We start from the raw sequence: 21,352 nt of genomic DNA on the forward strand, positions 1-21,352 counted from the left end.
TTTTAAAAATCAATTAGAATTTGTAAATATTTTAAAGCTGGAACATTCGAAGACAATCATTTTAAGTTTGTTTCGTGCCATTTTTAATGATTGGCCCTCTGGTGGCTCGGTCAAACTTAGTCTGCGTGGATTATAGATACAATGTTAACTCTATTACAGCTTATTATATGGAAGACTTTTAGCATAAAATGGAAAATAATGCGAGAAATATAAGCTACCATTGTATGATAAAGCTAATATAGCTTAAAAATATTTCCTTAAATCAAAAATTATAGCCCTATTCGTAAAATACCCGTTACTATATATGTGTATATATACCGTTCTTTAACAGTAAACATTCGAATATTAAATAAGTAACAATTACTCCAGATATCAAATTCAGCAACTTTGGATATATCTAAGGAAGACGTAGATGTAGGCACCAGGCGATACCTTGATATGATTAAGAAGTGACTGAAGATCTTGGAAGACATACTTGGCATTGGGAATAATTGAATAAAATTTTTTGTTTGGAAGATTTCTATGTTATTCTTGATGCTTTCATCCTGGCTACTTGTTACCATTCGTCTTATAAAGAATTCTCCTCATCAGCTACTTACTAACACGGGTAAACGACAAAAAATGAAGTTACTACGTTACATTATTTGCATTCAGACTGGTTGATGGGGTACATACGGTAATGGAATGTGATATGCATCCACCAAGGCTGAAGCTGAATAATAGAGACCAATCACACCACAGAAACAACCAATACAAATTATAAAAATTTCCCAACTTATATTATACCAATTCATTGTATCCCACTTTAACTTCATGTGGAAGTAACAGGGCCAGACAAAGGATAACATGGTTCCGGTGCAACTGCCTATTAGACCCATCAACAAAGCGAAATGGGGGATGCTTATAGCCATTAACATTGTCGCAATAACAAGTAACAGTCTTAACGTCACTGCCCAAATCCGTAATTCGCCATCTTTTGCGATACACACTGGAAATTTGGTGTATGGAGGACCTTTGAAGAAGGCCGATTCCAATAATCCAACGGCTGCATAATAGGGTAACGGGTAAGAGAACAATGCCTTAATAACAAGGGTAAGATTGACAATTAACTTGAAGCCTTTAGTAGGTAGGTTGTTAGTGATGACTTCTTGTGTCTGATCTCCCCAAGTGAGAAAAGCTACCCAAGCAAATCCGGCTTTAAATATGGCGGCAGCAATATGGCTCCAGTCCAACATGCAATGGAATTTAGAACGATCTTTCAGATTTCCTTCTAGTGTAGGCAAAAATATCTGCGAAGTGTAACTGAATACGACAATTCCCAAGGTTACTGGAAACATACGGATGTTAATTCTAAACTGCACTTTGCTCCATACCCATTCTGGTGCCTTATAGAAGCAGTAACCGAGGACGGCCACGTTAATCAACAGATGAGCCATAGTGCACCAGAAACTCAGCCATGAAACCGCCGTTAAATTGCGGAGAAAAGCGCATGGCAGTAAAAACATGGTAGAGATCATCATCCAGGATCGTTGATCTATTGGACCTTCTGGGAAACTGCCGATCATTAGATCGCCACAGAGCACGACATACAATATACACGTCATAAGCAGCTCTATGATCTGGGCACAATTAACCATTTTGCCGCCCCATCTGTCGCCTAAGCAAGTCCGTGCAATACTGACATAACTGTCTCGTACACGTACCAGTTCTCCTTTCTCGTTTGGCTCGTAGAGGCAGGCGACGAGGATTTTTCCTGTGTGACAACAGATATAGGCAACAAAGAGGAGTGAGAAGATACCCCAATAGCCTCCATGGAGTACTCCATACGGTAGGCTGACGATAAACATTCCCTGTAAAGAAAACAGATTCTTTTAATTACAGAATTTTAATGTTTAATCCAATTTTTATTATAAATTCAAATTGATAACTTTAGAACTTGTCAAGTGTCGTATATACGTAATTTTAAGTTATTATTTAATCACACTTAAGCAAAATTTTGTCTCTCTTCTTGCGTATGCAATAACAATCAAGTACAAAGAGAAAAATTGGCGCGAGCGCTCCAAGATTCTGGACCTTTCTGATGGAAACACGTTTCATTTTCACAACACTATCAAGCTTACAACAAAAAGGAACTACAATGGTCTGCACTATTGTAGTTCCTTTTATTTCTGTGACTTAGAGGTGAGTGTATAATAAAGCAAATTTTTTGCATCTATGTGAAGAGTTTTGAATCATCCTGTGTAATAAATCTTGCTGTCATACAATAAACTAACTATTCATTCATATCTGTATAACTGACGTAAATAATACTATGTTAAGTGTATAAATGATAATTTGCGAGAATATACCGATATCATTTATCATACAGTATCCTGAATCTACCAGAATGTAGGAATATGCTACGTGTAATGACTATCATGGATAAGTCCATGCAGTGACGTAGCTAGAGGGTGCGGTAGGTGCTGTCCGCACCGGGTCCCTGGAAAGCGATAGGCCCATGGGGGCCCCAAAATCACAAGAAAAAAAGACCCGAAAAATTTTTCACGGCAATCAGAACAAAGCAAAATTTGGCATTTGGATGCTCGAGTTGGGGCCCCTATTACACAGGAAAACCAGCAACTCAACTGTAATCTAGTTATACACTATATAAACCACTACACAAAAATATTTTAGTCCGTTTACGTAAACAAAACAAAAAAATAACTAACACATCATTCATCAAACGAAAGAAATTGAACGTCTAAACGCAATGCTTTTAACGGAATAAATAAATTCAAAAGCCGAAATTTATAGAAAAAATTACTTGTTTTCGTTTGGACGTTCCCGATTACCGTTACGGAAAAAGGACACCCCTGCCGAAAAATTTTTTCGGGGGCCCACAAATCTGGTTCCGCACCGGGCCCGGAGAACCGTAGCTACGCCACTAAGTCCATGCTTGATTAATAAAATGCTTGATTGAATTTATGATGGACACAAAAATGGCAAATAAATGTAGTGCATACGATGGCCACCTAGAAGTGCGCTATATATCAACTAGTGTCCTAATATCATCTAGAAGTGCCCACCAATGGCCGAGTGAGTCAAACCACAGAGCACTGGTCGTTGGTCGCATGGAGGATTTCTGGGATTTCTTCGTGTGTCTAACGCCTAGATAGCGGTCAGTTTTCTATAGAAAGTTCTGGGAAGCACCTCTCCTTGGCAGACCGTCCATATGTTACGTTGCCACATCCGATCAATCCAACCCATAAGATTAAGTTTATTTACAGCACAAATAATGGCATAATTATTGATATATTTATGCATTTTAAAATAATATTTTTACCTTTTTGAAAGAGTATACTGATGCTAAGTTTTTCACACGGAATCTCTGAATGGTCAAACGTGTGGCATGAGGCCATTTAAATATGTTGTCACGAGAGAGGGGACATGTAAAAATGTTGTCAGATTATGATAGAGTGGCGATGTTATTAGACTGATGATAGTAGATTTCATTTTTGTTTTCTATTGGCCTATTATTAAAATTAGCTTTGCTACAGCAGGAAATGTGAATAAATTAATGTACTGTAGATCTGTTTTATAGAAATGCTTGATTTTAATATCGGGGGTGGCAGATCAAGCGTGACATCAGCACGGGGTATCTAAAAATTAGTGACGAAATGTGACGGTGAGAAATAGGCAGTCAAAAAGGACTGAAAATTGGTGACATCATATTTGAATGACCCCCGTGAGCCATTTGTAACCCCATTGCAGCTTGAGTGCTATGACCACCATTGTTACTATTGCATTGTTACTATATATCTCTGGAACGTAAATTTAAATATTTATGTTAGCTAGTTCTGAAGTAATTAAACTATTACAAAATGATGTACAGAATTAGAAATATGTAATTTTTACGATTATAATTTAGTAATTTGAAGGTTTAAATCTTAATATACAGTATGCAGAAATAATTCTCGTACTCGCGTGTAGACGGAAACCAATTAAAGCCAACCTAAAGAAAAAAGCAATGACCCAAAGTAAAAATATTTAGTCAAGTAGGAACTGAACCCACGTCTATAATTGAATACGGAATTCCTGCCTAGAGTCAAATATTTTCTCTATGACATTTTTAAAATATTCAAATCTAATTTTATTCAAAGCCATTATAAATATTATCTGAGAGAGAATGAACAGTCACAGCAACTAGACTAATTTTAATTACAAAGATTACATACTGAAATAAAATAAAAGGAAAAATATATTTCGAGTATGTAGTGCCATCTCTCGACGTAAGAAGATTAAAATAAATTTGTGATACATATGTTACTACAATGGTATACGAGTGCATCATTGGGCCATATCATAATGTTTTAATATGGCTCAATTAAATTGTATTTTATACCTAAACTAATCAGCAATTTTTTGTTTTCGCATATTCTTCTCCCCTCTAGTTTAAGACAATATATATAATATATATATATATATTGATTTATGTACTTATAATAACTCGAAATATTACAACACGCTTGCTGTTTAGATATCAATATGATGTTTAAACAAAGTAATTTGCATTGTGATTGTATCGGGTAACAAAGTTATGTATTTTAGTCAAAAATCAAAATCGAAAGTGATGTTATTCAGACAAAATCAAGGTTTAAAGTTCAAGGATATGTTCTTCTCGAGTTAAATGTATGTGATACAAACACGTAATTTATTACAAATGTTGATAAACTGGAGGGAGGAAATATTAAAATATTTACGAAACATATTTTGAAAGTTTTGTAACATCACACGGAATAATTTAGGTGTCGTTTTTAAATTTTAATTAGAAAATCTGTACGTTTAACTCTTCTTTCGGTCATAAAGTGGGATGAGTTTGGGTGTTTGACTTCACCTTAACTCCAACACGATATTCTTTCAACCTTGCGGAAGAAAATGCAGAAATGGGCATTGCCTAGATGTTAATGGGTGTTATATAATATACATAATACAATTAAATGCTTTAAAGTTCATTGTTCAAATCGAATTTTCGATACGTCATTTAAAATTATCATATAATTAGTATTGTTAATTAATGGGAGTTGTGTGTTTCCCATTTGAATCTCGTCACATTTTTAATGTGTTCTTCCATCGTGACGTAGAATCTACGTAATTAATCATTGTTTACAAAGAAATAGCAGCTAATTCCTCCATTGTTAGTGAACTTAATTATAATAATTAGCTTCCAAGAAGACCTGCAAATTATTACTGTACTTAGAAGCAATAATTGCATAATTTAGTGTGACAGAAAATCTTTAAACATCACGGAATTTATTTTATGAAATTAGGAAATATTAATTATATAGATTTAATTAAAAACAATAAGAAATTTCGTAAAATTCTTGATGAAATTTATGTAATTTATTGTACTTTTCGCAAAGTTCTTGCGTGCTTTACGTCATTTCCGACGTTTAGTTTATTTATTCTATTGATTTACTATAATTTTTTTTAGTTAGATTATAGTGTGGGATGTTCTTGCAGTAAATAATTATATTAATAGCATAATATTGATCTGTAACTAGCAGCGCGCCGCGACGCGTAACAGCGCGCTGCGACGCGTCGGTGCTGCTTACGAGCACTGTACTTTTTCCTACTTTTTTCCAATAATATATTGTATTATATATTTTCTCAATCATTATTGAGTACATCTAAACTGTTAACATTTTTTTTCATACATTATCGGATAGAATACAACGCTTGGATAGATACAATGCGTCGCGACGCGTAGGCGTTGCGCTCAGCCAAAGAAACAAAAAATTCTCGCCGATTTTTGTTTATAAGTTTAAAATTAAGCTTTTATAATAGTAATTGGCTACACTCTTCAACTGTGTAATTAAAATTTTCACCTGTCTATAGTAATTAAGATCTTATAGAGCTCTTGACCTCGAAAACTAGTTCAAGATCATCGAAGAGGTCATTATTATATCTGGAATTATCAATTTGTTATATAGAATTATTCGCGTTTCTAAATATGAAGACAAAATTTCCCTTTCTTTCATTAGTTTAAATTACTCAAATCTTTAAAAATGGCGATTTTCTTTACTTGAAGAGCGGCCATTTTCGATCTTATTCGAATTACTAAAATTAAAAAAATAATAAAATAAAATAAAAACGTGCTCTTACATAATAAATTTATTAAATATTTATAAAATAAATATTTTATAAACTTTTTGATTATATAAATACAGAAAACAGTGTTAAGTAGACACTCGACAAATTTTTAAATTTAATATTTTTATAGTAAAAATCACCAATCATTAGTAGATAAAAATAAAACATATAATTAAATATTTAAAAATTTAATAGCGATAAAAAGTTTTATAAGCTTAAATAATTGTTTAATCAATTAAAACTTTTCTAAAACAATAGTTTTATTATAATATCGAATTTCATCACTAGAGGTCACTAGTTGGCTTTGAAGACATGACCTCTAGTGATATTTTAAGCTACTATCGATTGATCCATCATTATTCAAGGTATTGTATTATTTAATAAATAAAGAAGTAAGAATATTTAGAATTTTATTCCAAAAATTATTTTTAGTCATTAAAATCAATTCAAATTCATAACAATTTAAAATATTTAATTAATAAAAATTTAAAAGATCTAATCGATCATCTATTAATTGGTGATTATAACACAAATTTTTAAATTTTGCGTTAAAGTAAACAAAGTTTGTAATTCTCGTGAACTCTTAACAATAATTAATGAATTTTAACATTTACAAAGGCTCATTAGCGTAGCCATCGAAGCGGATATACTTTAAAATATTATTGATCTAAAGAGACGATAACATAAACTAAATTAATGATTAAAATCCAATATTACCAGACATAAAAGTGGACTTTACCATAAATCAAGGCATTTAATATAATCGAAATTCAATATTTGAGTAAATAATTCGTTTAAACCTAAGCCGAGATTAATTCAAATGAACATCAGCCAATTTTAAATGATGACTCTCTATTGTAGCATATGGAAACCATAGATTAGTGAGCGAACTAATGAAAATAATGTAGAAAAAATTGTTTTTCCCCCTCTGTTGGCGCTAATCAGGACCCGAGAGGGGTTAATATGACCCAAGTCAATCACAAATGCGGGTCCACTAGATAAAACCCCGAACACTGGTAACACCGGTAGTATTTCAGGTTGCACCTCATCATGAACACTGGTAACGCTGAGGTCACCGGATTCGCGCCTCATCGTGGATTTTTCACGTGTGTAACACCTAAATAAGGGCCAGTTTCCCATAAAAAGTACTTCTGAGAGACACTTGTTGGCAAAGAATGCACAAATGTTGCGTCGCCTTATAAATCCAATCTAATCACAGATGCCGGTAGTCATAAAAATATATGAATAAAATCAATAAATCAAATAAAAAAACCTTGTTTTTCCATTACTTATCTAAAGAAGCTGTAATTTATATCACATTTTTTTTCGCATTAAAGACTAAATTTTGGGGCTCATTTATGTTGAAAGCCGCCAAATGGCCTACTAATTCTCTCTCTGCATGAACATGGCGCTAATAATATTCTGTTCAGCGATAAAATTGAACAAATGAAGGAAAAATTGTAAGAAATGGTGTTAACTCTGGAAAATACAGTTAATTTTCAGAATTAGTGGTGCCACTTTTACAATTTTTTTGGGTGGCGAATGCTATTAATTTTAAAATAAACATAGGATAAAACCCAAATTAAAATCAATTAATTGTATTTAAATAAAAGATTAAATTGTAATTTCAGTTTTGTTAAACATATATATTAAATGTTTCATCTTTTCTATTATTTTTTAAACTATTTTCAATACAATATAATTTTAAAAAAATTCATTTATTACTAAAGAAAATTTAAATTTAATATAAATTAAATTAAACACAAAGGTTATATATTTAAGAAAACAAAGTTAAATGTATTAATATCGAAGATTTTTATAGAATCATTCTAGAATAAGTGTGAATGTAGAAGTCAAAATTCAAATTTTATAAAATCGTGAGATGAGAAGATTAAAAATAAAGATGCAATCAAGTTGCATTTTTGAAAAATATAATTATTTATTGAATTTATTTCAGATTTATTCATTGTTTACACTATTAATATTCATGCAATTATTTTTTTTATCAATACTGCTTTAAAAAATGGCCGCTAGACGACAGCAACCAAAAATAAAATTTTCCCTCTAGTGGCAAAACTTAGTTACGACATTAATTTTCAAATTATCAAATTAATTTTCGTATTAACTAAAATATGTAAAAATTAAATCATATATTTTATTTATATTAACTTTTAATTTATATGTAAATTAAATTAAGAAATTTATTTATTAGTTTTAGTTTATTAATTTGTTTACTTAACTGATTTAATGCAATAACCTACGACCTTCGACCTATCGAAATTGGTCGTAATTCAGTTATATATCAGTTAAAGTTTTGGTATTTTGTCAGAACTGTATCATCACAAGACAGCCTTTTACATCGTTCTATACTTGACATTATATAATTTAAATGAACTTTGACCTACAGAAGTTTACAATTTTAAACAGTTTAAACATAAAATAAAAAACTTTAATTAATACTCATTAATTCCGAAAAGGGATACGAACTAACAAATTTAAAAAGGGGGGGGGGAAACATGGCTGGGAGTCGAATTTAAAGATTTACATTCTCATAAATTTTAAATTTTAATTAAATTTGGTTTTATTGCAGTTCTTAAAGGATATAAATGCTGAAAATGCTCGCCATTTTGTTACGATGAAACACAGCAAAACATTTACTATATATGACTTAATTAAATTTTCCATTAATATGAATTTCACATAAACCAATCCAAAATGTAAAGAATTACACCATTGGTTCTCAAACTTTTTTGATCCACCGTCCCCTTTGTTCCATAAAGTTATACCCAACGCCCCCTAACCCATCAGTGACCCCCAACTTTTGCCTTTGGTCGCCGTTCATACCCTGCTTCCAGCGTCCCCCTAGATTTACTCACCGCCCACAGGGGGCGGTAACGCCCACTTTGAAAACCCCTGAATTACACTAATATAAAACGTGCCAAAAAATACAGCGCAAATAGTATTATGGTATAAGCTTACCATAATACTGGTAAAATAATTTATTTTTTGAAGAATAGACAATCTGACAGATAGAATATAAACAAGCATCAAGGTAAATGTAGATATATAATGAGTGTCGGCACATTTCAAAAGCATTTAAATTAACATACAACAAGTATAAAGTTTTACAAGGATAACATGATGTTGAGTGTCATTAAATCATCATTCATGCATTATTATATCATATTAAAATAAATTTTTAAAATATTTATGCATTTTTTACAAACTTATAATTTGTAAATTGCTGAATAAACAGAAATTCGAAAATCCATTTATAAAATAATAAAGAATATTCGTGTTAATGTATTTTTGGGGGATTTTATATAAAGTTTTTGGTGATTCTTTAAAAAAATTTATAAACGAAATTGTAATAATTTTGATTATATTTTTAAGAATTTGTATTTTTAATTATTAGTTCTGCCTATAATGGATATAATCTAAAGAGAAATAGTATAAAATTATTTTCTGCGATATATCATATTCAAATCTGGAGCCTTGTTTTGCAACTGATGACATAAAATAGTTCATGAGTAAGATAGCAAAATAGTTAACAGCCAAATAACATAAATATAGTATTATATGTAAAACTAATCATGCTCTAAATGTGAATCTACGATTCAAATAAGTTTGGTTGTTTTAACGTATATGGCTAGCAACATGCGGGTTCCACTGTAGTCCATACGGTTTAGTATGCGGTAAACATAGACTACCATGAAACCTCGGCACCCACTCCTTAATTTTATTCCCCATTAATTCCAGCCCTTTGAACGAACTGGACCAAATATTTTGTAGTTATTCTCTAGGACCCTGTGGAAAATGTAGGCTACCACAAAATCTGGATTTTATCCCCTTGACACTTTATGATCTGTAAGTTCCCTTTGAATAATGTACCATATAGGTTACTTGATTTATCGGCGGGAAAACTTTGTGAGCCGTAATAAACAAGAATAGGTTATGGGAATTGCAAAATAGAAATATTTTTACATTTTTCGCGAATAATAAAAAAATTACGGCACTTGCATTAATTATTACACAATACTTACATAATAATACGTTAAACAAATTATCGCACTGTCAACAGGATGAAATTAGAGGTTGTCCGGGTTTTATGATAGCCTACATTTTCAGCAGGATTCTAGAAAGTAACTACGAAAAATTTTATCCAGATCGGTCGAAGGGTGCAGAAATATTTAAGGACAGATGGATATTCTACTTTATATATACATAGATACAGCAAACTAATGCTCTTTAATGTGTAATATATCTGCGAGTCAAATATACCTCTTGTATGTTTTATTTATGATATAATTTAATGCTATATTAGATTATATTACATAAATATGGCACAGGGTGATTCACACGAAACACTTTGTTCAATATCTCATGATTGCACAATCAGATTTAAATGATATGTAATGTAAAATATATCTTGATCGACTGATTCGTCATGAAATAAAGAATTTCGTGTTTCGTGCTCATTTTTTCATTTTATATGCCGATATTCCACATGATCTGTAGCGATTAGTGAACAGATCCATGTAGAACTAAAGATTCATACACATATATGTTGTATCTATACGATAAACTATTCTCTTTAATATCTAAATGTGTGATAGATTTACACTGAGTAAAGCATGTTATATCCACAGTCGGATTTACTGAAGCCAACAAAGTTGCACCCTAAAAAGCCTCACAATGTGAGATTACCGCTTAAGTGCTTATGATTTTAAAGTTTTTATTATTTGGTGGAAGAGAAGAACCTTTTTTTTATACTGTACTTAATTACGAGCCACAATGAATCTAGATTGTATCTATAGTATACTCTAGGCTATATAGTGATTTTATGCCTTATTATGCTTTTTAACATCTAAATAACATAAAAATATAATATTTATGTATTAAAAAACATATAATCATGGCGATTCTAGTAAGACAAAATCATAGTATAGCTGATAGAGTTACGTTTGGCCGAATATAAAAATTGAGTTATCACCAGTTTTTTTTAATATTTTCTCATAATTGTAAGACCGAGCGGAGCAAATCGCTTTAAAATTGTTATATTTATAATTTAATAGAGCATTTGTAATACATTATAAAATGTACTATACACGCTCTATTAAATTATGAATATTTTTAATGTATAAAAATTATTTTAAAGCAATTTAAGAAATATTTTTACGCCGATAATCGATAATAAAATAAATTTAAAAAAATTATTGCACTCCAGTCGAACACGAACGAGATTTCTTGCAGGCATCGACTCGAATTGCTGCAACACTCCTCCAACCAATCACGATATAGATGCGTATGCGGACAATATGGCGGCGGCGATCGATACATTTCACATCCCTCCCGAAAAAAATCAAGAAAAATTCGTGCGATAATGAGAACCGAATACAAATTTTTATGACTATTTACCTGTATAGCATTTGTAACATTCCAACCCGCTTGCCATTCTGAAATTTTAACATCGCTGGCAAATTCACCTTCCCCCACTGCACCATCCAGCACATCACCTTCCACTTCATCTAAGCTGGCTTCGGCACCTTGGATGGAAGTCGTTTGACCATCTTCTCCAGAGTGATTAAACGATGCTAATTCGGTATCCGCTTGACCGTGTCCATGTTTTGCAAAATGTACTTTTTCCGTATCCTGATGTTCACCGCAAGCACCTGGTAGATATGAACGTACCGTTTGCCACAATCGAAAAACATACCAAGACATTTCTGACAGTCAAAGGGTTAAAATATCATATATAATATACTTATTTATATTAACAAAGAAAAAATATGGAAGACATAATTCCTTGATGTTCTTCGGAGAAGTGGAGACATACTCTTTCATATCTGCCAGGCATTAAAAAAAATTAAAATTAATTTTAAAAATTCCATTTAATTACAAAGAATATTAACTTTAAAGTTAAAGCAAAGAAATCTTTCAAAAATTATTTTAAAAAATTCGAAAAATATTTCATTACATTGCTTTATTATTTTAATTTATGTATTAAATTAAGTTATTTATTGCTCGTGAGAATAAATAATAAATTATTAAAACATAATTAAATTAAATGTGTAATTTTAATAGGTAAATACAGATTTAAAAATTTAATTTTTAAGCGCCACCTAAATTATTTTTTATTTTTCTTTTGTTTTAATAATTTTATTTATAATTTTTTTACAAGTATTGATTTAATGAGGTTGTAATTTTAAATCGATTTCAAACCGATTATAAATTAATTTTTGAAAATATTTACCAGGCGTAATTTTTGATTAATTGCGAATAATCAAAGTAAAAAGAGAATCTTACTTGCTTAGAGTAGCCATTTCGCCTCCTCCTCCAGAACAGAACTGTTCTTACATCCGGGAATCCTGATGTGAATGGTCAAAAATCGATATTTTGGAGCATGCTCATTCGACAGCAAACGGCCCTGTCTGACGTTGCAGATTACACATAAAATTGCGCATGTGCTCACTGGGCTCGTATCATTAAATTTAAATTTAAACAGCCAATTAGCTTTATCTCAGTCGATTTTTAAACTGTTATCTATCTTTCGATTGGATTAAAATGCTTTTTAAAACTATAATTTTATCATTAGGCTGCTTCACATAAAGTCTGTGCTAATCTAATAGTAATTCTGGGAGATGTGACAAGAGCAACTCTGTAGAGGATTTTATGTTGTTATAAATACGTGGTATATGCTAACACAGTCTTGCAAGCACTAATGGTAGCTTAAATATTACATTAAACTGAAGTCGATGTTAAATTTCTTAATGAGATTTCAAGTTATTTTGTGTAGGTAAAATGTGTAAGAGATTAAGAGATGAATGAGAAACGATACGTGATATGTGAATTAGAAAAAGATAAGTAAAAATATAGCAAAAGGTTGTTATAGTATTCTTCTGGTGTATTCTATAGAGTTGAAGCTTATCTGGAAAGCATTTTAATGGCTTCTCCTCGTGGCAATCCCAATTCAGAAAAAGAAAATTGCAAAATTTAGCTATTAATTTGATTAAATGAAAATAATTATAAATTAATGAATTATTAAAAAGTAATGCTGTATACCTCTAAATAACATACTTAATATTTAGGCATTGGTCTGTCGTATCGTAATTAATTGATCCGTGTTATCCCGGCAATGATTCTGAATTTTATTTCATTTTGTATTCAATGAATGTAATAAAAAATATTAATTCAATTTTGACAAGAATCTGAAAGGCCTTAACCTTGATGACCACAAATGAAATTTTTTCATTTTTATATTATATTTTTTACATAAGAAACTAAATTCAGGGGTTCCCTCTTATATTCAGGTCTCCGCTAAATGGCTTTGTTGGTCCCCCCATCTAGGGTCAGTGGAATTATTTAAATATAATTTTGCCCAGTACCGATAAACACATTCACTACGTCGATTGAATGCTAAATTACAACTGTCTAGTAGTATAATTAATGAGAAAATTCTATATGTAGATAGCAGATGAATCGACAATTATACATATAAAAGAATAATATAAGTTACAAATTTAAAAATAATTAAATTTGCAACGTGTTGTTTAAGAGTTTAAAAAGTCAAAATTTATTTTTAAAATTATCATAGTTCTAATTTTTGCCCACAAGGCGGCGCCACATATACTCGCTTAATTTATTAACGGAACGGAAATTTGATTTCCGTTGAATATGACTTATTTAAATGTATTTCGAATAGAACGAGTTTTAAGTAACTTTCATTAAAAAACAATTCTAAATTTTGTTTTAATAAACGTGTGCAAGATTCTGCGCTGTTACATTTTTAAAATTCAGCAATAATGCTGGCACAAGTTAATAGGATTAGCGTGCTTACTAATTGGATAGGGATCAGCAAAAATTCTTATCTAGAATTTAAAAGAATATCGAATCGTATAAGGGAAAACATGAACAAGAATTCTGTTTTTCACGCTTACATAGTGGATGTAAGTAAAGCCGCGGGTTTAAAAAACTGTATCACGGCACAAGATCTCTTCAGTTCCATCCCTTCTCGTGTTAAACTATACGATCACGTAATACTATCTCTTATCATCGGAGAAAAGGCTTCAGAAGTCATTTTTGGAGTCAAGAAGTCCCGTTATGGCTTACCAGATAAGCAGATAATAATGTGCTGCCTTCTAGAAGAGGCTAACCGCCTGAATGTCTGTTTTCGGGAAAATGGAACGATAACTTCTTTCGTAGATTATCCTGTAAGTACTTTTGGGGTGTGTCGATGCGGTTACAGGCCTTTATATGTGGCTACTTGGTTGTCTCAATCGCAATGGGTACGCTTGTTTCTGAGGTACGGTGCTAGTATCTACGAAGATGATATCTGCAGATGTCACGCCAATAAAGCTCACGTTCTAGTTAAGATTTTTACTGCATTAACTAATAATAAATTTTATAATGATTTTGGAGCCATGTCCGAATGTTTTTGGCTATTGACGAACGAATTGGCTCCTGGAAGACCGCTGTGGAGAGAGATGTTGCGTTGGGTTCCTCGGATGAAGCGCTGCATGGAAGATGCTTCAAGCATCCCTACTCTTAAACACTGCACACGTTACGTGATAAGGAGTATCTTAAGAGAGAAGAAGAAGCTTCCTTTTGGTATCCACGAACTAACCTTACCTGACATTCTGAAGCAATATTTGAGTGTTTAAAGCTTTTAAATTGGTAATATCACTTATAAATGTGCCAAAAATTATAATTATATAGTGTTTATATTATATTTATAAAATATTCTTATGATTAATACTAGGATAAGATAACACATACCCAATATTCATTTTTTATATTATTTTTCTCGAATTAAATGTATATAATTTTATAATAAATACTAGTACTTATATAAAATAATAAGATCCCATAACACAAATTATATACGTTTAGAAATTCGTTTATACAGTAATTAATGGAAAAGTGTAATTCCAGCTTCGTCCGCCATCTTGGAAATCTGAGCGACACGCGACGTGTCTTATATATATATATAATAAAGCCAGTTAAATAAAATTATTTTAATCAAAATCATTCGATATATTGAATAATTTTATATGTATTATAAAAATATTTTTCATTTTAAGAAAGTATTTCGAAACTTTTCTTAAATTTTAATTCCAACGCGACGACGACGTGTCGCGTACGTTGACGCCAAAGCGATGATATTAATAAAAGAGTTTTTAGAAAAAATTTATTGAGAAAGAGAAAGATTATCATTATTATTATAATCATCATCATCATCATCATAAGCGAATTAAACTATATCTTTACAAGTTTTCAGGGTAATATTATTTAAAAGATAAATGTCTGCACGCTTTGCTGAAATTTCGCGTCGCAGCGCAGTTTATTAAAATATATAATTATATATATATAATACAGTTTTAAAAAACGTAAAAATAATGAAAATTAGTTTTTAAAAGTTATTTCGTATCTCGTGACGACACGAAACATTATTTTTAATTGAAAAATAATTGCTAAAATAAATTTTATATACAAATTACAGCTCCTAGTCACTTCAGAAATTTTTAATTAAATATTTTAAAAATATGTTATTAAACCAGTACTCATTATTTAAATTACTTAATGAATTTTATTTTAAATTATATATAGATTTTGATTTTGGTATAATTTATACACTTGTAGTTCGAGGAGGGAGTCTTTGCTGCAAGGTCTGCAAGGTCTGCTCTTCATTATTATTATCTACTTGCTTTGTTTTATATCTTCTAAAAAATGTAAAATAATTTATAAATATTAATTAATAATTTATAACCATAAAAGATTTAAAATCTAACCTTCTAATCCTGAATATAACATAAATGATTATAGCATTCACTACGAGCATCACAGCTAGAAGTATAACGGGAGTAAGAGCCTCTAGAAAATAAAATTATTTTTTAAAAATTATAAAATTTATAACATTTTACATTTAAAATTAAATGTTTCGAGTTTTAAAATTTGTAAAAACGGCCTTTAACGGTTTTTTTTCCACGTGATTGTAATTAACAGATTTCATTGAAGGTTTAGATAAATGTCCGTTATCATAACGGTCTTTCGAAAGAATTACGTCATATAAGTCGTATTTAATTCAAAATATTTAAAATTTTAAATTTATAAATGCCAAAATGGTAAGCTTTACGAACTAACCTTGCAGGAGATCTCTTGTATGAAGCTCCTTTTTTACGGAACTTTGATTCGAAAACAGCTTATCGTTACCGAATGCTTCTTCGTTTGCTGTTGAGAAATTTAAAAAAATTGTCATAAAACTTAAATTTTTAAATTTCAGAAGAAGAATAAGAAACTCACAAACGCAATTCGCCATGGATGCGTTCCACCTTTGATCATTGATGCAGTAAAGGTAACGATTGTCTTGTTTACTGTCGTTAAAAACATGATCTTTACAGCACATGTACATGGCAGCTGTCCCATTACTGTAAACCATATATCCTAAATGGGGAGGAGGAAGAGCCGTACAACCACGAACTGAAAATGATGTGTGATGAAATTTTCAATCTTCAATATAAGTCATTGCTATAATGCTAAATAGGAGCATACCTTTATAATATATCATAAATCCTTTAGAGGGAATGAATTCTTTAGAAGAAAGGCGAATTTTAATTTGATTCTTCTTCGATATTACGGTTCGTGGAAGATTTTTTGGCCAGCCACATCCTACTAAAAGCTTCCTATAACCCTCGGCAATTGTTATGTCATTGCAATGCTCGTTCTTTTTAGACAGTCTGAGAGATATATCAAGAAGCGTCACGCTAATTGTCTGTCCTACACCCGCTTCTATAACCCAGCTACAGTTATAAAATCGTGGATAGAACATAGGATAACCCGGAGACGTTATGTATCCCGAAGAATTCTTCAAGTGAACGTTGCAGTATTTATTGATACTGGTTTCTGTTAAAAGAAGGTTACTTCAAGTGGTGTACAAAACAACTTAAAATCGGTTAGCACTAAAATCAGATTTATATTATATAAAGTAATGAAAAACGATCCGGTACGATCATAAAGAACTGGAGACTTAAACGTCAAAGGGCCTGAAAGCTTACAGTTAACTTCATTTAGAAGTGGTTACATCTGCTCTCAACAATACAGAACATCTGCCCATCGAACAACTCAGTAAATTACTGATCTTTACTGACCGTCTAACCTTAAATGATTTATTTTCCAATTGACAGATTTTATCTTTACAACTGGATATAAATTATTTCCCGTTAAAACCCAGTGGTGCTTTTTTTTCCCTGATTAATCCTTCTAACGGATCCTCCATAGGCTGTCAAAGTACATAAATTAATTAAGTCAGTTTATCTTCCAGTGTTTAAGAAGAGCAGATAATATATATATAATTGTTAAGGTATTCTGTTTCATTTAAAAAATATCCCAAACTCGAGTAACTCTTAACGAGATACAAATAACTGTTTGAAGACCACACGCAGATCCCCATTCATGTCATATTAAAGAGTATACTTGCTTTAAAACCTCCGCCTCTTGGCCTATTCATTTTTATGTTCAATGGACTAGCGATTACAATGTCTGCATCACTCAGAGACCCGCATGAAGGAAGAATGGCCCCTCTACAGAAAAGAAAAAAAATATGGTCGGATCGACAGGTGAGAGAGCGATTGAAAAGATAAAGGAGTTGAAGTGTGCTTAATTCTTGTCACGTAGTCTAACCAAACAATGAGCAAAGGGAGGGTTTTAAATCCTGTGGGTTTATAAGTTACATGAATATATTTATATACTGTAATGCGATTTCCTAGGGGGAACGGTTTTGAGAGTTGTCAATAGCTTCTCACTACACTGAATACGGCTTAACTGCTAAATTACCATCAATGTAATAATAAAAATAAATATTGTTTTGTATAAATATTACAGTTTTTCTTTTAAATTTTTAATAGCTATTTATAAAAATAATTAATAAAGTAGCCATCTTGAATTTTCTCAGCTTACTCCTCGTTAGCGATCGAAAGTCGTTGTTCGCTTCATAAAAGTAAAATTTGCATTTCTAAAATAAAATAAAAAAGGTTGATGTGTCGTAGGCGTGTCTGAATATAATCACTAGTTCCTATGAAAAGTCATAAAGTGATGAGCTGAGAAGGAAGTCTGGCATACAATGATTGAGTTTATTGATTCGTAACCGTATCGTTAAGCTACTTTCAGAAAGTTTTAATGAGCGCATTTGTTCTCTTTTTTCGCATTTTTCTGCTTTTACAAACAATAAAGTCTCTCATATTCACCTGGAATGCAGGAATACTTGATGTCGAGGAGACCATAGTCTAAACATTTCTTGTCTTCGTGATCTCTGGCCAAGTTGAAGTTGCATTGGGATAAGCCTGAACATCTGCAACGAGTTATTGTCTATTAATAATTATATTACGTACATAATTTTTTCTACCCTTTTTCGTAGTAGTTAATACTTACTTTGATGCAACAGAAAATGATATATCTTCTGTGCAATTGGTTTGATTCCTGAGGCACGTTTCGTTCAGTTTCTCAACGTTCGTAGAAAAGGTGGCTTGGTGAACGGCCAAAATGCTGTGAGAGTCGCAGCTGATGTGAAAATCTTCGTCAGAGCAAACTCGAAATGTTTGTAAATCTGGAAATTTAGGACAATTTTCTGTTAGAATTTTACAGGTAACGTTTGTAGAAGCTGGCTATTTTAAGTCACACGAAACGTCTAAGTACCTTATACCTTATAAGGCCTCTTAAAACTATAAAATTCTAAATATTTCTAAAACTGTAAAGGCATTGTTAAAAAAATTAAGAGGGCCGTTGACTTAAAAACAAAGATAATATAAATTTTACGTTAAAAGTCAAAAAACACCAAAATCTATCGAATGAATGCAATTAATCTAAGGAAACACGCAAAAAGACGAATAATTTAACCTAGAATATCTTCCGTGTTGTACAAAAATACAATTCTAATTAAAAATCTATTAACTTGCTTAACGCTCATTAGCAACCAAATATATCTTTGTGAGGGAAAAAAATGAAGAAATAATCTTAGGCGTTAAGAAGAAACTGGAAATTAGCCAAGAAATTACAAGAAACGACCATGAAACTTCAGTTAAAATGATAGTTTTCAGCATCACAAAATAGCAATTTTGAATTTCGGGAGGGTCCCAGTTCCGGATGAAACTCGTTTTCACAATAAAATCCAATTAACACATTTTTTTGTTCCCTTCTCCCATTGCAACAACGGTCAGCACAATAGTTTCAAAATTGTCAACACCCACATTTATATAAACACACAAACACACACACACACACAAAAAAAAGAAAAAATATTTGAAAACTTGGATAAACATTCAAATAAAAAGTTTAGCACCGGTTAAACAAATTAGTTATTCAATTAAATAATAATTTAAATCAATTGTTATCTTACCTTGTGATGTCACACAGAATAGAAACGTGGTAAACACAAAATAAACAAAACGCATGATTGAAGTATTGGGCAGCTGGCTTGTGAGGCGTCACACGTCACACTGCCTACACGTGCGCTGACCACGTGCCCATTTGGTCAACACTTCATCGCGCCATCTAGCGATCGACACTTCATTCGAGCTTTTGTCACCGGTCGTCGAATTTTCGCTGCTTTACTCAAAATAGAACATGGCTCATTGCGAGTCGTGTAAAATTTTCCTACGGATCAATTGGCATTTTGATTTTTTAATGACCCCGTTACGTAATTCAATAACACAAAATTTGATTTAATTAGCAACTACGTTATTGAATCATTTCCCAATCTAGTGAAATGACCCATTCGGTAACCCACTCACAATGGCAGTTTTACAATTTAAAATTAATTATAAGTTATAATAATTAAATTGCTCTTTAATAATTGCTATTCGATTATGTAATAATTCGATTGTTATTTCCTAAAAGAGTCAAACAGCCAACGTGTTTCTATACGTCTATGTAGTGAATTTTCTTATGAAAGGAGAAAATATATAGGCCCCTATTACTGTGTTTATCTATTGATAAAAAATCTCGAGAACGTCGAAGGTGACGTGACAAGCGGCGATCTATTATTGCGTCAAGTTACGTATTCCGTAAAGTTTCATTTACACCGAATAATTGACAAACGACGTCAAATAACAGTCTTGTAACTTTATCGGCCATTAAAACTTTAATGCATAAGTTAGAAATTTCCTGAAAGTAGCAAATTATTTTATTGTATGGAATGAACTTAAAATAAGCAATTTTTTAAAAAAATTCTGTTTCTATTAAATTATTTACCTGTTCCGCGCCTTTTTAATGATAAAATTAAACCTTAGTTATAATAAAATCTCTTTTTATGCTCAATTCTATCAAAATCAACGTTTGATAGCTTTAACTTGGGAAAGAAAGAATGACATTTGAAATGATATTCTTTATTTCGTGGGTGAGTTGACCCGGATATGTCGGGCCTTATCCTCAATGCGCTCTCTCATTGTGGGCCTGACAAAATCAGAGAAGCTCCTCTTAGCGCCCTCGGGCAAAAAGTTAAAATTAAAAATAAAAAGAATGGTGTTAGCTTGGTTACAGTGTTGCTTAACAGAGTAAGCACGCGACAGCGGAGTCAATACTGACAAAAACAATCGATTTTCACTTCAATTAACAGAAAAACTATTAATATTTTGACAAATTAAGTTACAAAATCGGAAATTTCTATCTTTGGTTTCCTATAGATATCTCCTTATACAGGTTAAGTGCATGAACTAATGCTGCCACCTAGCGACCATAAATTGAATAATCGCATTCGGCCATTTTAACTCTGAGATCATTAACATTTCAATAGAATTTTGAATTAAATATTAAATATTTTGATATAAAACTTTAAATTATGCAGTATTTTTATAATATTTTGAATTTAATATATTTTATTTTTGAAATATTTTTAAAAATTCTTCTTTAAAATCCGTTTATAACATATTTTAAAAGCTCCAGAACTTTTATAAAAATTAATTAAAAAAAAAATGGCTTCCAGTGTATAAAAGTTCATGATTTATTGTAGGATATTTTAAGAGTAAAATTCAAATTTAAATTTTTTAAAAAAAGTAAAAAATAAAGTACAAAAATGCAGTGGAGCATCAGGAAAAATACAAGATCATTAATTACGTACGTTACTTATACAGGAAATGCTTACAAGACGGAGACTTTCTAATTAACTTAAAAAATTTGATTTAAATTCTTAAAAAAAACTTGAACTTTTAGATTTTTTAAATTTAAATAAATCCGA

The 21,352-nt window shown here is 31.3% G+C and overlaps 3 protein-coding genes across 3 annotated transcripts; 1 reads left to right on the forward strand and 2 right to left on the reverse strand.

Annotated features, from left to right (window-relative positions):
* Positions 1–50: 50 nt before the first annotated feature.
* VGAT (vesicular GABA transporter) lies at positions 51–12,508 on the reverse strand. Its single transcript, XM_067285326.1, has 3 exons — positions 12,436–12,508; positions 11,548–11,975; positions 51–1,850 (listed from the first exon to the last, which is right to left on the reverse strand). Exons 2-3 carry the CDS (start codon positions 11,851–11,853, stop codon positions 651–653), a joined length of 1,506 nt encoding a protein of 501 aa, XP_067141427.1. The 5' UTR covers positions 11,854–11,975; positions 12,436–12,508; the 3' UTR covers positions 51–650.
* Positions 12,509–14,036: 1,528 nt separating this feature from the next.
* On the forward strand, positions 14,037–14,789 carry LOC136987552 (uncharacterized). The gene has a single exon (XM_067285295.1). The coding sequence runs from the start codon at positions 14,037–14,039 to the stop codon at positions 14,787–14,789; it is 753 nt and encodes a 250-aa protein (XP_067141396.1).
* A 903-nt stretch (positions 14,790–15,692) lies between these two features.
* Positions 15,693–19,730, reverse strand: LOC136987616 (uncharacterized). Its single transcript, XM_067285380.1, has 8 exons — positions 19,517–19,730; positions 18,553–18,727; positions 18,369–18,472; positions 16,678–17,028; positions 16,429–16,605; positions 16,270–16,356; positions 15,918–15,999; positions 15,693–15,848 (listed from the first exon to the last, which is right to left on the reverse strand). The coding sequence occupies exons 1-8, from the start codon at positions 19,569–19,571 to the stop codon at positions 15,755–15,757; spliced, it is 1,125 nt and encodes a 374-aa protein (XP_067141481.1). The 5' UTR covers positions 19,572–19,730; the 3' UTR covers positions 15,693–15,754.
* Between the last annotated feature and the right edge of the window lie 1,622 nt (positions 19,731–21,352).

Source organism: Centruroides vittatus, unplaced genomic scaffold, assembly GCF_030686945.1.
Source record: "Centruroides vittatus isolate TY-2023 unplaced genomic scaffold, ASM3068694v2 scaffold_2520, whole genome shotgun sequence".
In the NCBI taxonomy this organism is placed as follows: Eukaryota; Metazoa; Arthropoda; class Arachnida; order Scorpiones; family Buthidae; genus Centruroides; species Centruroides vittatus.